This window comes from Crotalus tigris, unplaced genomic scaffold (genome assembly GCF_016545835.1).
Source record: "Crotalus tigris isolate CLP2741 ecotype Arizona unplaced genomic scaffold, ASM1654583v1 scf7180000017641.3106099, whole genome shotgun sequence".
Classification (NCBI taxonomy): Eukaryota; Metazoa; Chordata; class Lepidosauria; order Squamata; family Viperidae; genus Crotalus; species Crotalus tigris.
In genome coordinates, this window is record NW_024096535.1 from 1,548,977 (window position 1) to 1,564,188 (window position 15,212).

General features: G+C 36.3%; 1 protein-coding gene across 2 annotated transcripts in view; it reads right to left on the bottom strand.

The window, feature by feature from the left end:
* Window positions 1–437: 437 nt before the first annotated feature.
* The window catches only part of KCNJ3 (potassium inwardly rectifying channel subfamily J member 3), a 140,092-nt gene continuing 125,317 nt past the window's right edge, over window positions 438–15,212 (bottom strand). For both annotated transcript variants that reach the window (XM_039335412.1, XM_039335411.1), the window contains one exon: window positions 438–1,955. In XM_039335412.1, the coding sequence (XP_039191346.1) occupies window positions 1,366–1,955 (590 nt within the window). In that variant the 3' untranslated portion in view covers window positions 438–1,365. The remainder of the gene's footprint in view (window positions 1,956–15,212) is intronic.

The window sequence follows — 15,212 nt, forward strand, 5'->3', positions numbered from 1 at the left end:
TAATTAATCAAAAAAAATATTTCCATGTTGAACTTTATTTCATACTTATTTTTAATGAAAATGAAACAAGCATGTATCAGAACAATTTTTTTGATTTTATGACCTCTGCCTAAAATAGAACTGTGCCTGCCAGGTATTAACCATAATTGACTTTTATGTAAAGAAAAAAAAATAGAGTATCCATATAACAAAATAAACTGGGGAAAGTGTTAAAGCAGTGGTTCTCAACCTGTGGGTCGGGACCCCACTTGGGGTCGAATGACCATTTCATGGGGGTCGCCAAACAACTCAGTCCACCATTTTTTCCCCTTTTCCTTAGCTGTGCTACTCCCTTTTATTCTATTGTCTTTTGAAAGCCAATAGAATAGTCTCTCTTGAATAGAGTCTAATTCTATTGGCTTTCAAAAGCCAATAGGAATTGTCCAGGCTGTCTCTGCCCTGCTGAGCCCGCCAAAAGCCCCATTCTGCAAACGGTGCTGCACCAGTTGAGTAGTCCTCGACTTACGATCGGCTGAGGGGTCGCGGCATTAAAAAGGTTGAGAACCACTGTGTTAAAGCAAGAAAAACGCTTAAGGCTTAAAGTTTTGGTGTTCAGAATTCTTAAGAGCTGTAGCCTTACTTGAACAAAGAAACCATGCACTGTAACTGCCTGAAGAAAACACACCACAATTCACATCAGGAAAAAAATGGGCATGATTCAGCCAACATACACATTCAACTGTATTGACTGAAAAGTAATTAAATATGTATTTAAAGATTAACCAAAGATCTGATTCAGTTTCTTCTTTATGTATAGTCTTCTCCTGAATCTTTCCTTACTCTCATGAGAGCTGCTACTGAGTGAGTGGGAGATGTTTCAGCAGAAAACTCCCCATCTTTTTGAATGAAATGGAGGATGCAATGGGCACCCGGTCATGTCTGAAATGTTCGTCTTTTGCTGGATTTTGTGCCCTTATAAATTATAATCTGCCCTGTTAGTAGCTTACTTTTGTTTTTACTTATTAATCAATGCTTAAGAAATTTAGGAGAATAACACTCCATTTACATTTTTCCCAGAATATACAGTATAAATATAATAAGAACCATGCCATAAAACTATATGCAAAATTTGCACACTATTATTGCATGCTTGTGATGATACTACATGCCAAATAGTATTATCTTATTAGCTTTCAGATTGACCCTAAGCTGAACTTCAGACCTTTTATTGTAGATTTCATCAGTCCTTAAAAGGGGAGAGTATTATCCCAGAGTACATGTAGCTGTAAAGAAACCCAGTCACCAAATATTATTTAAATGTATTTGCTTTTCTGCCCAAATTAGATATAATGGCAATTCAAGTAATGCCTACAAAGTTTGTTCCTGTTATGTAAATCGATCAGAATTCATTTTTCTCAGCTTTGGGGGAAGGTTTCCGTCCATTCTGCCTCCTCCTCCTCCTGATAACCTTTGAAGTTTTGGGGGCAAGTCTGCCATAGATTGGCTCATAGGGTCTGATAACATTTTTGTGGTCTTAGATATCAGTTTCTCTTCTGAGTTTCCAGGGACAGAACTTATTCGTTGAAGTTTCATAGGGAGATCCCCCATGCTATAGGCTTTTTCTGAAGTTGTAGAACTCATTCTCAACAGTTTTTTAGGAAAGTCTTCCCTTCCAGTCATTTTCTGTAGTTTGGATGGTAGCTTTGTACCAACGTCATCAAGGCCATCGAGACATTCTATAGAATTATTCCTTTCTTTACTGTTCCCTACAGCTGGTGCTATTAAAGGGGAGGACATAAGCAGCATTTCTTCCTGTTCTTTCACACTGTAAGGTGGAGTGGGAACTTCAAAGGTTGCATGGAATTGGGAGTAGTCTACTTTGAAAAATCCTTCTTCTAAGGAAATAACAGGGTAAAAACGATGGCCCCAGAGAACTTCATCTTCTGTGTATGATGTTCTGGCTTGACAGGTCATTCCTGCAGTCAAAGAGCAAACAAAAACTTAGTGAATGACTTGGAAATAACATTATCTACACATAAAACACATTTGGTTTCATTTCCAGCTCTCCAGGCTTAATTTCCATTTATCTCAATGGAATGTGAGGATGCCCATGTACATAAAACATATGACAATAGTTTCTTCAGAGAAATGCTGCCATATTGTTCTGTAACAATTGTAAGCTAGGGACATTCCATTCCATTTCTGGAAGATTCCCCTCTTGTTCTGCAGCATATGTGCAATATTTGGAATTGTTATACAATTTACTATAGTTAACAGACCATACGAAAACCATGCTGAAAATACATTAAAACAAATTATATGAATACTTAAATAAAAACTATAAAACAGGCAGAAGCAAAAGAAAGCATCTTCTAAAGGAACTGGTCACTGCAAATGGAGTTACACGGCTAGTATTCTATGAATTCATAGATGGATTAAGCATCTGGATGGATGAATAGATAATCCATCAAAAGTACACTTTATTAATCCAATTTAAATGTAGCTAGTCAATCTATAATTGTCATCATAACCAAGTCTCTTGTTTGACCACAACATCTTTGGTTGACGCTTATTTTTCAGGAAGAATATTACTCTACCCCAAACATACTGAAATTGTATTCTATGTCCACTTCCTGACTAAATAATCTCATTTTAACTGGATTAAATTTCAATGCATTATCTCTCATCTGGTTCGTTACAATCTTCAAATACTCAGAAAATCCCAGATATTTCACAAACCTCAATACAACAGGATTTCATACATCATAATTCTTAACTTATTAAAGTACTTTAAACCATCTCTCATGAAATTTGCATCTATAGAGCCAACCTGCCTCCCCCGCCATCCAATTTTAATCGTACATCAATCTAGCCACTATGCATTTGACAAAATGAGCTGTAACTCACAAAGGTTTATGCCTTTTAATAACATTTGTCAGCTGGAGATGGTGCCATATTCATTCTGCTTTTTGCCTCCATAGATTAATTTGGCTCTGATCATACAATATCAAATACTGATCTAGAATATTAGCAACTTCCCTAGTAGTAGATGAAAAAGAAAGAGCTGCCTGTTATCTGCATATTGATATCAAAGCATTCTAAATATTTTGACGGTCTCTTCCAGTAGTTCCAAGGGCTAATATACAACTGGGCATAAAACTGGTTTCTAAGAAATAACATCAGTCCCCTAGCATCCTCCATTTGAAAGTGACCAACCCATGCCTGAAGCCAAATTAAAATGAAATACTAATAAAATGACTATATTGAAATAAAAAGGTAATACAATCATGGAGATGCTAGTAATACTATATCTCAGAGTTAGTGACTACTGATACTGTTCATACGATGGAAAAGATTCCTACCAAGCATTTTCTACTGACATTATCTTTTCAATGAATCCTAATATTATTTGATTTCATGGCTGACTGGTTTCTTTATTAGGAAGTGCTTAATAAAAAAAACATGTTATATTTTCATAGATCACTGAAACTTAAATTGCGCTCTTTACAAAGCAAGAGTTGCTGTATTCTGCCATAAAGGGGAAAATGTAAAATGCATATTGCCAGTTGAAGATTGTTGCAAACTTTCAAGATTTCAAAGTTCTTGAGGATGCAAAATGGCTAGAAAGGGCTGGGGAAAACAGAAGGAGTACATCTGATTTTAGAGCCATGTCTGAATTAGATATAGAATGAGAATTCCTTGAATTTGCAAACTGAGTCTTCAGGTTGTCTTATAGCTAATACATAGTTATCACATCAAGGAATAAAGTATATTTTAAAATCAGCTGAAAGCATTTCAAGGGTATCAATTTTTCATTTCAACACAAATAGAGGACAGAACAAGAACCAAACCATATGCTTCCTACTATCTTGATCAATCAATAAGAAACCTGACCGAATTAATTCTGGGTTTTTACAGAGAACCAGAGTGTCTCTTCGGCTTGTCTTTGTCTTTCAATATAAGCACCACAAAAATCAACTATATATGCTGCACATTTGTCCTCAGAAGCTTCTTGGAAGGCTGGGGTAGACAATTGGATATAAGCAATGTTTTCATGATGCTTGTATTTTAACATCTCTGAAGTCAATGTTCCCAAAACGATGACACTTCGCTGTTACTGATGACAAAATATAGTTCATTAAGTTTGATGCTATAATTTGTGATACAAATTGTGAAAAAACTAGGCTTATCTTTTTTTAACTTCTTATATCCCAGGCTTCAGGTCATACCAATTACATTTGTTTCAGCAAAAATATGCATTGCTTAAATATGTAATGTAGAAAAGAGGGGATTATATCTTACAAAAGACCAGTCTTCTTACATTTTTATGCAAATTTAAAATAAGCACCTTGTTTCTTTCAGTTGTATTTATTAACAAAACCTGTCTTTTCTTTTTAACTAGCTGTTGTCTTGGTATTCACAGAAATAAGCGTTTCAGAGACAGGGAAGATACATCCCTCTGCCTCAAGCAGGGTTCTCTTGGCAAAAGGAGAGATGCTTACTTAAGCATGTTGTTGCACAAAGAGAAATCTGCCTCTGTTCCTTCCTCTCCAGGTGAAAACTCTTTTGTTCTTTTGAAAACTGCAAGCAGCTCTTTGGGAAAAGGCAAGAAGCTAAGAACTGAATCTAAGGAGTAGCATTCCTGGAATTTTTGGGGAAAAAGAAGTTTTTTAATCTATTAGATGTTGGAAAAAGTCCCAGAGTCTTATATATAGATTTTTCTTTTGGAGGTTATTATAAGATACGTCATTTGATCAACTCTATATTTTTTTCTCTTCTACCAGGGAAAGGTTTTGCGCAATAAAAAGGTTTAACATCAAAATGGAACTTTAAATTGATCTTTTCCTTTTTTTAAAAAATAAAGTTTTGACTTTATTAACATTCTGTAAAATTGGCCTTTCTGAAAAGGGGAGGAGAAAAAAATGGACTGATTTCCCCTAGCTATATGCCTCAATACTACATGGTGTCAGAAGATGACCATTTAATTTTTCAGTAAGTAACAGAGGGTGTGGGTCAGGTAGAAGAAAACAGGCTATGGTGGGATTCAGCCGGTTCGCACCACTTTGGCAGAACCAGTAGCTAATTTTTTGTTGCCCAGGCCCAGAATGGACTTCCGGAAGCGGCATCCACACAGAGAACCAGTTGTTCACATATCTGAATCCCACTACTGGAAACAGGTAATGGTAGCAAAACCCAGAAAGCCACAAGTTTGAGACTAACCTCAACTCAGCTGTGGTGCTACCACTGGCCTACTGCTGCTATTTGAATACAAAGGAATACAAAGGAATACAAGGGAATACAAAGGAAAGTTGCAAGAATATTTTCTTGCATAATAATGAATATAATCCATAAAGAGAACCATTACTTATATGTTTCAAAATGTGTCATAACTCAATGTGATATAATTGTACAATACCATGCAGATATCCTCATTGTTGCTGTGTTTATACTTTTGCATTCACATTATGAATGATGTCAGTGAAAGAAAGTAATAGCAACCCACAAATTAAGAGATTTAAGATTAATTTTATTTAGAGCTGTTTATTCAGCATATTAATCACATGCCAAGATAAACCATAAAAATAAAGAGAAACATACATTTCAAGTCTTTCCTAGTGCAGATTGAAGAATGAAAAGGGCCTCATGCTGGTAAAGATAATCAGACTTCCAAGTTTCATTGAAAGAATAATTGGTTCTTAACAAACTTTGCTTTAGGGGACCATAAATTTCCCTTTGACATCAATTTGTAAGAAAATTAGCCACGATAAATGCAAGATACTTTTTAAAGAGTAGGTGATGAATATGCAAAAATCTTAATTTAAAATTATCACACAGAGGCTTATTCATTGTTTCTTTTCATCTCAAGAGATCTACATTACCTACCTAAAACATGGTAGCTCTATGCCTTTTCTTAATCAAAAAACTAAGAATGCGATGGCAACTATGTGGGTGAAACAGCTAAGCATTTAAGATCTCGCTTGCATGAACATCAGTTAGCTATAAGAAGGGGTGAGCAGCATTCTCAATTGTGGATGCATATGGCACAACATGGCCACCAGTTTGACTTTGTGAATGTTTGCATTATGTCTGAGGATGCCACTAAGGGAGGGCGGCTATTGAAAGAGGCGTGGTATTCCAACAAAGATGCGGTTAATTGTCACATTGACTTACATCCAGTGCAACAAGCATTGAGGAAATGGGATTTTAAACACCATGCAAATTATTATAAGCGGCCTGAACAATGCTTGCACAGCTGTAAACGTGACGGGATACCTGGCCTCCATCCTGAACAGATAGATGGAACTTTGGCCAACCCTCTACACTCCAGGGACACCCCCATTTCGCCCGATCAACACCAATACCGCTCTAATGAACGTCTGAGGAGGCTACCACTGTCAAACACACGTAATCATCCACCGATGGAAGACCTCCCCCTTCCCCAATATCATCATGATAGACCCCCACCCCCAGAACTTAACAACAACTGTGGAGAGTGTGGAAGATCCAGCATGAGGAGCCTGCAGCCTGACGCTGTGGGTAGGGGGGAGAAGAAGAACGAAAGCATGGCTCGATTGCCTAGGCATACGGTGAAAGGGAGAGACACGGAATTCTGCCTGGATTCCCTGCAGACAAGGAATACCCCCACCAACAATGCAGCCCCCTCCCGGGACGAACACTTTGAAGTCCCCCCAAAGACGAGCACAGAAGAGGGGAGTGAGAATGCGGGGAATCAGAATGCAGAGATCTGGAGACCTGGTGTCCGCCTGAATACCGTTCCTATCAGCAATGGGGAAGAGCGTGCGATAGGGAGGAGGGATGAATTGAGAGACGGGGTAAGTACCCGATCACGCAGCAAACAAATGGAATGGTGGAGAACTATCGACACGAAGATTGCCAGGACAGAGGAGGAGGGCATAGACCCCCAAATATGTAACACCCGTATGAAAGTTACTCATGACAATGGAAGAGTGAGAAGAAAGGGTGTGGAGCAGGGATTGGGAAAAGCGTGTATGTGGGGGAGCGTCTGTGAGCCCAGGGAAGCTTGTAACACTGATAGAGGAGAAACAGATACCCCCAGGGTGGAGAATGAAAACAAAAAGGGGAGGAGGGTCAGTGCTATGGAAGGAAATAAGGATAAAGGGGTGGTGGAGGAGATGAATACCAGTAATGAGATAGTGGAAGGAATGATCCGGAAGAACCATAGAAGGAAGCGTAAGGAGAGTAATAAAGAAACATCTGGAACACTAATTAACCGGCCGGGACGGGTGACGCGGTCCCTGAGCCGGGTGCAGATGCCAGCAAAACCCATTTAAGTCATCATTGTTTACTGGCTCCTTAGCCCTGATGATGTTTGGAGTTTCCAAACGAAAGCTTGGCAGCTTTTAGTAAAGTATATTTTTATATTTATACTCTCCTGGTAGTACCGTATTTTCCGGCGTATAAAATGACTCGGCATATAAGACGACCCCCGACTTCAGAGAAGATTTGCATGGTTTAAAAAGTCATCTTATACGCCAGAAAATACGATAATCTCACTTTTGAGTAGGAAGCCTGAGCCACAGGAGGGAGCTGAAAGCGATAGGAAATATTAAAAGATCTGCTAGCCAATTAAAAAGCTTGAGAGGAAAAATCGGTATGGCTAGAATTAGAGAGCTATTTAAGCAAAATTCTAGTAAACAAATTATTTAATATGGTTCTACATTGTTACATCTAATTAAAAAATGACATTTATTTCACAATGCTTTAGGCAACAATTAAATGCCATCCTCAGACCTGGAGCGTATTGTCATAGCTAAGAAATATACTGCTCTTTATGCTAATATATTTTCTCACTGTGTTTGGAACATGAGAGAAGTGTAGCGTTGCAATCACAAGCAGACCATTTATAATGGCATTTCTTGGTATTTTTTCCCCTTGCAGAATTCTTGGAGCAATATTTGCATTTTGTTGGCTTTCTTGCACGGACACGTCATTATGTATGATATATTTTCTTCGCAATCTATCCTTTAAGAACGCAAGGTCCACCTAACATGGTATTAATGTTTTAATCTCCATTTTGATGCTCTTAATTAGAAAGTCAAGTTTTCTAAACTTCTTTAACACAGTTGTCAATTCCTGTACTGAAAACGTACAAATAAAAGGGCCTCAGGATTTTTTTTTAAATTAAATTCTAATCAGTTTTAAGTTACTAATAGCTATCCAATCAGAAAACTAATATTTCCTCCCATCTGTAAATTTGGGAAGAGGGGTTATGTTACACTTGTTGATAAAGTACAAATGGCTTCTGACTGAGCTGATGCAAAGCTTGGATGCTTCTGAAGGGTTAGTCTGAAGATTAGCTGTTATAAAATTTAATCTTCTCTAAGGTCTAAACACCACCAATAAATTCAGAAGGAATACCACTAGAAAAAGTTGAAAGGATCATGCACCTTAGTTCTAATCTACATGAAAGCTGGGACATGACCACTGAAGTAAAGACAAGGATAGAGAAAGCTCGAACAGCATTCTTCAAAATGAAAAAGGTCTTCTGCAGTCACGACATAAGCCTAAGACTGAAAATCAGGCTTGTCAGATGCTATATTTTTCCTATCCTGCTCTATGGAGTAGAGAGTTGGTCTCTGACAGAAGGCCACCTGAAGAGACTAGAGGCATTTGAAATGTGGATTTACAGGCAGCTGTTACGTATAAGCTGGGTTGACAAGATCAGAAATGAGAAGGTGATAAGCTGTCTGGGAAGGCCAAGGGAAATCATCAAAACAATTAAAAAATTAGAATATTTTGGACATGTGATGCGACACCCAGAAAAATACGGCATACTCCATTTAATCCTCCAGGGAAAGATTGAAGGCAAACGAGGTCCAGGCAGAAGAAGAACATCATGTCTTCAAAATCTAAGGGACTGCTTTGGACAAAACTCAGCAGCACTTTTTCGTGCGGCTGCTGATAAAAACAGGATCGCCAACATGATCGCCAACGTCCGATAACGGATATGGCACAAGAAGAAGAAAAAGAAGGTCTAAACAAGACTTCTCTTTATTTTCCTTCTCTGTCTAGTTGCTTCTTCCGTTGTCTCCTCTTTTTCCAGTTTGCTTCCCCCAAATTTATTTTTCTTGTGATATATACAGCATAGTAAAAAAAAATCAATATACATTATGTTATGTTCTAAATATTTTATTTAGAAAATTTATGTAGCTATCCACTTTAAATACCTAACTCTGGAATGCAAACAATCATACAAAAAAAATGGATATATAGTATATGTATAAACATATAAATCTATAAGCAATTAAAATAATCCAGTAGAAGAAATAAATAACTAAGGTATTGCACAACAATTCCATAAAAACAAACATATGTATAACGGACTCCTCTAACATGCTGGCCCTAACATTTGAAGAAAAAGACAGTTTTGAGGGATCACTAGCACTGATGATGTTACCTAGTTTGAGTAATGAAACGTCTGCAAAAAAACAGGCAAGCCTAGAGAGCACCAAGGAACCCTCATATGAACCCTGAGCTACACATTTTCTCCTTTATTGGTAAGGACAGTTTTGTTTCCCAGAAGGCTAAGAGTAATGTCATTGTAATTCTAATAACATTGTCATTTGATTATCTTCAACTGTGCCATATTTTAAAAAAAGACAAAATTAATGGCATATTTCTATTACTTGTTTTTCCTTAAATAGTAGGATATGGAAAGATAAATATAAGCATTGGTTTACTGCCATCAACTCAGCTAACGAATGTCAGCTTTTATTTGTGTGGCTGTGTTGAATTGGCAGTTTTTTAAAATATACCTTAACAATTATTTGCTTCAGACACATTTCTGCGCATAACTAGCATTGCAGCACTTTATTTGAGGCCAGCGTTAAGGGCAGAATGTTGGGTTAGATTAAAGAACCCTTCATACTATCTATTCCTGGACAATAGACTGAACAGTGAAGCTGTCTCAGCTTATCTATGTGAATCTTGCTGAGATTTGTCTTCTGAATTATTTAAATATTTAAGAATATTAGGTAAACATAATGATATCTAAGAAGTAAATCATTGGAAATATTTGCAAATATCTAATGCATTGTGCTGATTTTTAGGAGTCACAACTACTGTATCTGTCCATTCTTTCAAAGTCAAAATAATGCTGTTTTTAAAAATTCTGTACATTTTAACAAAAATCTTATAATATTGGCTCTTATTATTATTGTATATTATTAAATACATTTGTTAACACTTAGAGGAGCCTGTACCTGTGGTGTACAGATAGACCTCACTTACCAATTGCCTTGTTCACTGACAGTTCAAAGTTACGACTGCAAAAAAAAATTATGACCAATGCCTGCATTTATGACCTTTGCAACATCTTTCAGTCATAGCACTGACGTTACAATCAGCATATGTTGTCCTGTGCCAGACCTGTTTTTTGCCCCCTCCTTACAGAATGGATAGATTGGAGAGAAAGGGATTACAAGAACACAATAGGGAACATGCTGGACTGTTTGCATAGTGTGCTTACAGCTTCCATCCCTGAGTAGCTTGGGGTGCTAGCACATTTTTTTTTTTTGATGTATATACCCCATTACATGCCTGCTTATTCTCTTGTAATCCCTTCCTCTCGAGTGAATGTAAATACAAACATTAATTTTTATTAATTATCCCAATGCCAGGGTTTGCATTTCAAAGGATGGGGAAGTGGGAAAAAAGTAAGTATAGTCATGACCCCATGATTTCCCACTTAGTGATTGCTTTGCTTAACATCAGAGTTGCCAGTCCCAGTTTTGGACACTAAACAACTACCCGTAGTTGTTAAGGTAACAGGCTACAAACTGGGAGACTGAATTCTAGTCCCAGCTGGGTGACCTGGAACCAGTCACTCTCTCAGCATAAATTATCTATTCAATGTCACTCTTTCTCCTCTAATCAGGGCACAAGAAGAATTTACAGATATAGGATATAACCCATTATTTTCAGCAGAAATCTTCTGTGAAAATGATATCCTCTCCATATAATCAAGTTGTACCTATGAAAATCAGCTTTTCAGTTGTATCACCTGAATGACTTAGTGAGAGAAGGAACAGCTCATCATTTTTCATGTGCTGAGATTCACATATGAAGGTATTTCTTAAACAGAGCTTCAGTTACATTTCTTTTTGTTTGGGGCTGTTATTTTCTTTTAAAAAAGCCACAGTTGAAAAGCTAATTACACGGTAATTATGAAAGCAATATACTAAATTGTTCAACATTTGTAAGACTCTTGTATAGTATAATGACATAGTTCCTCTAATCCACAATGTCATAGTCTCTAAATATCAGCTTTCTTTATTGAGGAACTAAACCAGATGATTAATGTTATTTTAACTTCTTTTTGTATTATTAAGAAAATATTTGTGGATTGTTTTTAACAGGGAGAAAGAATTGAGTTATTAAAAAGTTATAGGCCAGCCATTTTTTTCTTACTATTATTAACTTAATGGTACTATTAAGATTTAACGGAATTTATATAATAACATCTCATCTTACATTTTAATTGCATCCAGGATGCCCTCTTTTTACTGAAAACCTCATGCATAAACAAACATCTATTTGTATTATTTCATAAAGGTTTAGCTTAATTTTCATTGGTACTCTTCACAGCATAGCATAGCAATTCTGTATGAGCATTATCAGCCTATGAAAAGCCAACACATATAGAAAACATGTTTTCTTCTAAGAATATCCATATACACCACTACCATCACCACCACCATCACCACCACCACCACCACCACCAACAACAACAACAACAATAATGCCCAAATCATACATTGGAAGCTTTGCCAGAAGTTTGGGTTTGAATGTAGCAAAAATTACTGGGAACATCAAATTGACAAAGTTCTTGAAAATGAGCAAGTCAAGATCCTGTGGAACTTTCAGATCCAGACAGACAGACGTCTGGCTCACAACACCCCTGACATCACTACTGTGGGGGGGGGAGTCTGGTTCGTTGATATTGCAATTCCAGGTGATGCATGAATGGAAGAGAAACAGAAAAAATAACAAAAAAATCATGATTTGCAAATTGAAGTTAAGCGATTGTGGAGGAAGAAATCAATGGTTGTACCAATAGTAATAGGAGCCTTTCGAGTAATACCCAAAGGGTTGTCTAGATACATGGAAATTTTGAACTTATTAGACTTGAATATCCTGACTTTGCAAAATAACATGCTACTTGGAACTGTCTATATACTTAGACATTACCTTAACAGCTCTTAGGCTCTTGGTTAGGACTTCAATTGTTAAGTTTTTACAGTCCCAGACCATGAATTGAATTGAAGATTAACCATAAGAATAATATAATTTAATTTACTCAGAACAGTTAACATTCTGCGACAATATCTGCAACACAATCAAAAATCCACATCTGCCAGGAAAGGTGGACAAAAATACTAAATCCGGTCTGAACATCTGGCTGACTATGCAGGAACCACAGAACCATACAGAACCATAAGTCTATAATTGAAAAGTGCATACAAAATACTTTGAATTGTGTAACATTCATATGTATTTTATATTAGCATTATTCTATTTTCAAATATCTCCTCTAAAGGCTAACTTCCAATAAAAGATAAGTATTTACTGTGATATTTAACAAGGGGACAAAAGAAAGAAGGCAGGCATTTTGGAAATAGAAGAGCCTATATAAAATCTGAACTATCTGAAACAATAAGAAAATAATACAGCACATAGGAAACATCTTAAATTTATAGCACTTGTCGGTTGTCAGAGTGCTGATAATCAGCCTAAGTGGGTATTTTATTCTTGTATTATGATTTTTTATTACAAACGTGCACCTAGCTTTTTCACCTTTTTCCAATAGACATACAAGTACTTGTAACTAGATTTGGGGCAGCAGCAGAGAAAATCCATTGAACCTTGATGGCTGGTACCCAGCAATGCATTTTGTTAAACATAATTCGTTTAAAATTTAGATATTATTATATGTTGATACAAATTGCTTTAAATGCTTTGTTGTAATGTTAGATATACCTAATATAGGTCTACATTATAATTTAATATAGGCTGTATCCTGGATCTCATTTATAGATATTAGTTAGGTTGTTCGATAAAAGTATTCTAATTAAGTGTTAAATTTTATTTTCTTATCTGTACTGGGGTCTGACCACAATAAATTAAAATTGAAGTGATTTGAATTGACATGGTTGAAAGAACAATCAAGAGAAAATAAAAAGAATCAAGACAATAAAAAGAAAACCAAGTCACCAAAAAGACACTACTATTATCTGTTGTGATAAATCATTCTGAGTACATGGGAATTCACAGGACATCCCTAAATACTTTACCCCATAGAGGCACTGCAGAAATACAGCTATATATATATCACGCGCCAGCCACAACTGCCTTCATACACAGGTAGCACTTGGTTAATAATGAATAAGAGCTAATTTGAAATGCTAATAGGCAATTTTAATTTCTAGATCATCATTTTACTTTATATAAGTCTTTAGTGATAATTCTTTTTCTATTTGTTGCATTGTTAGAAAGTAATTGTATACATTAAGATGCATTCCCCATTGCCAAGATATAAATGATTATCTGACTCAGCATAACCAATTGTTATGCTGAGTCAGATACAACATTTGGCTTCAGAACAGATCTATGATTGTACTCAAAGCTGAAATGCAAAATATTAACTGCTTCAGTTTCAGTTAGGTTAGAAGAACAGATAAAACATTCAGCTTAGATAATAAATAAATGCAGCATTTTTATCTCCTAAGCTCCAGAAAGCCTCATAAAGATTGAATTAAGAACTACTTCAAGGTAGCTTTTTCTACACTGAAAATTACCTTTGTTTTTTTCTTAATAATTGTTGTGGAATTATAATGAATCAGTTAATGTATAAGAATTTGGTGGGTCCATATCCCCATTTTAAAGTGCTTCCTTTTTTTTTTTTTTTGAACATGCTATATTTCCCTGAAGGTATATATGATTTTAGTTTGAATTTTATGATTGTTCTTTTGAGCCTTGTAGAATGGATCAGAGTAGCTGTAATAATGCTTAATATTCAGAAGTCCGAATCCCTTTTCACGAACATTGCCCCTTTTAAAACAAACGTATTTTTAATCAAAAACCTATTTGGCATATTATATGAATATTTTATATTGTCGGATATAATGAAATTAGTAACGTCAAGCACAAAGATATACAATGTGTAATATAAATATTATTTTACTTATGCTTTTTAAATAAAATGCATACTTGATTTCGTTTATTCATGTAAAAATTTACAAGACAGATAATAATAGTAACCAACTAATGTACAGCATGGCTGCGGTTGTATTGAATACCTGGGATGCAAAATCAACAAAGGGGAAGACAAGCCAAACAGTGCATCACTAAAATGGAAGATTGGGCTGCGAAATAAAATCAGCAAGCTAAGATGAGATGAAGCAAGCTGGAGCAGATGAAAAAAAAAAAGCTAAAGAACAAGAAGACCAAAATATACCTGGTCAAGAAATATCACCTAGAAATAAGGAAGATTAAGGAAGCACTGGGAATAATAAAGCAGCAAATAAAGCTATAATGAAGAAGGTCAGTAGATACTAAGTTTGAATTGCACACTACAGACTAGGGGTGTCAAACTCGTCGCATCATGTGATGCAATGTATCGTGACTTTTTGCCAGAGCTGGGGCGGGCATGGCTTCCGCGTGACACATCTGGCCCATGGGCCGGCAGTGTGACACCCCTGCTATAGACAGAGTCTCCAATTTCAATAGCAACCTTTCTATTAATCCATCAATAGAAAGAATTCAGCAAAGCAGTCAACACCTGACAAAAAAGAAACAGTGCAGTTCTGGGTGTAGCTATGTACAACCCAAAGAAATGCAACAAGGATGCAGTTTGGATAAAGGATGTGGACAAGAATAATAATTTTAAAAAGTTGAAATGAAAGAACTTTTATTAACAGCAGAAATGGTAAAGAAAAGGATAAGGCTGAAAATTCTGACTGGTCTACATCCACTTATTGCCAAGCAGTTTAACAACATGCATTAAGGAGGTGAAATTGAAGACTGGTTAACATGTGGTAAAATCTACCTCAGAATGAAAGATCCAGCAAAGGGGGGCAGTACCAGGCAACTACGGAACAATCACCTGCTTACCAACAACTGTCAAATGGCTAACTGGTTTGATAGCTAATGCAAGCTCTTTCCATTCAAGCAGAAAGGAAACTGCCCAGACA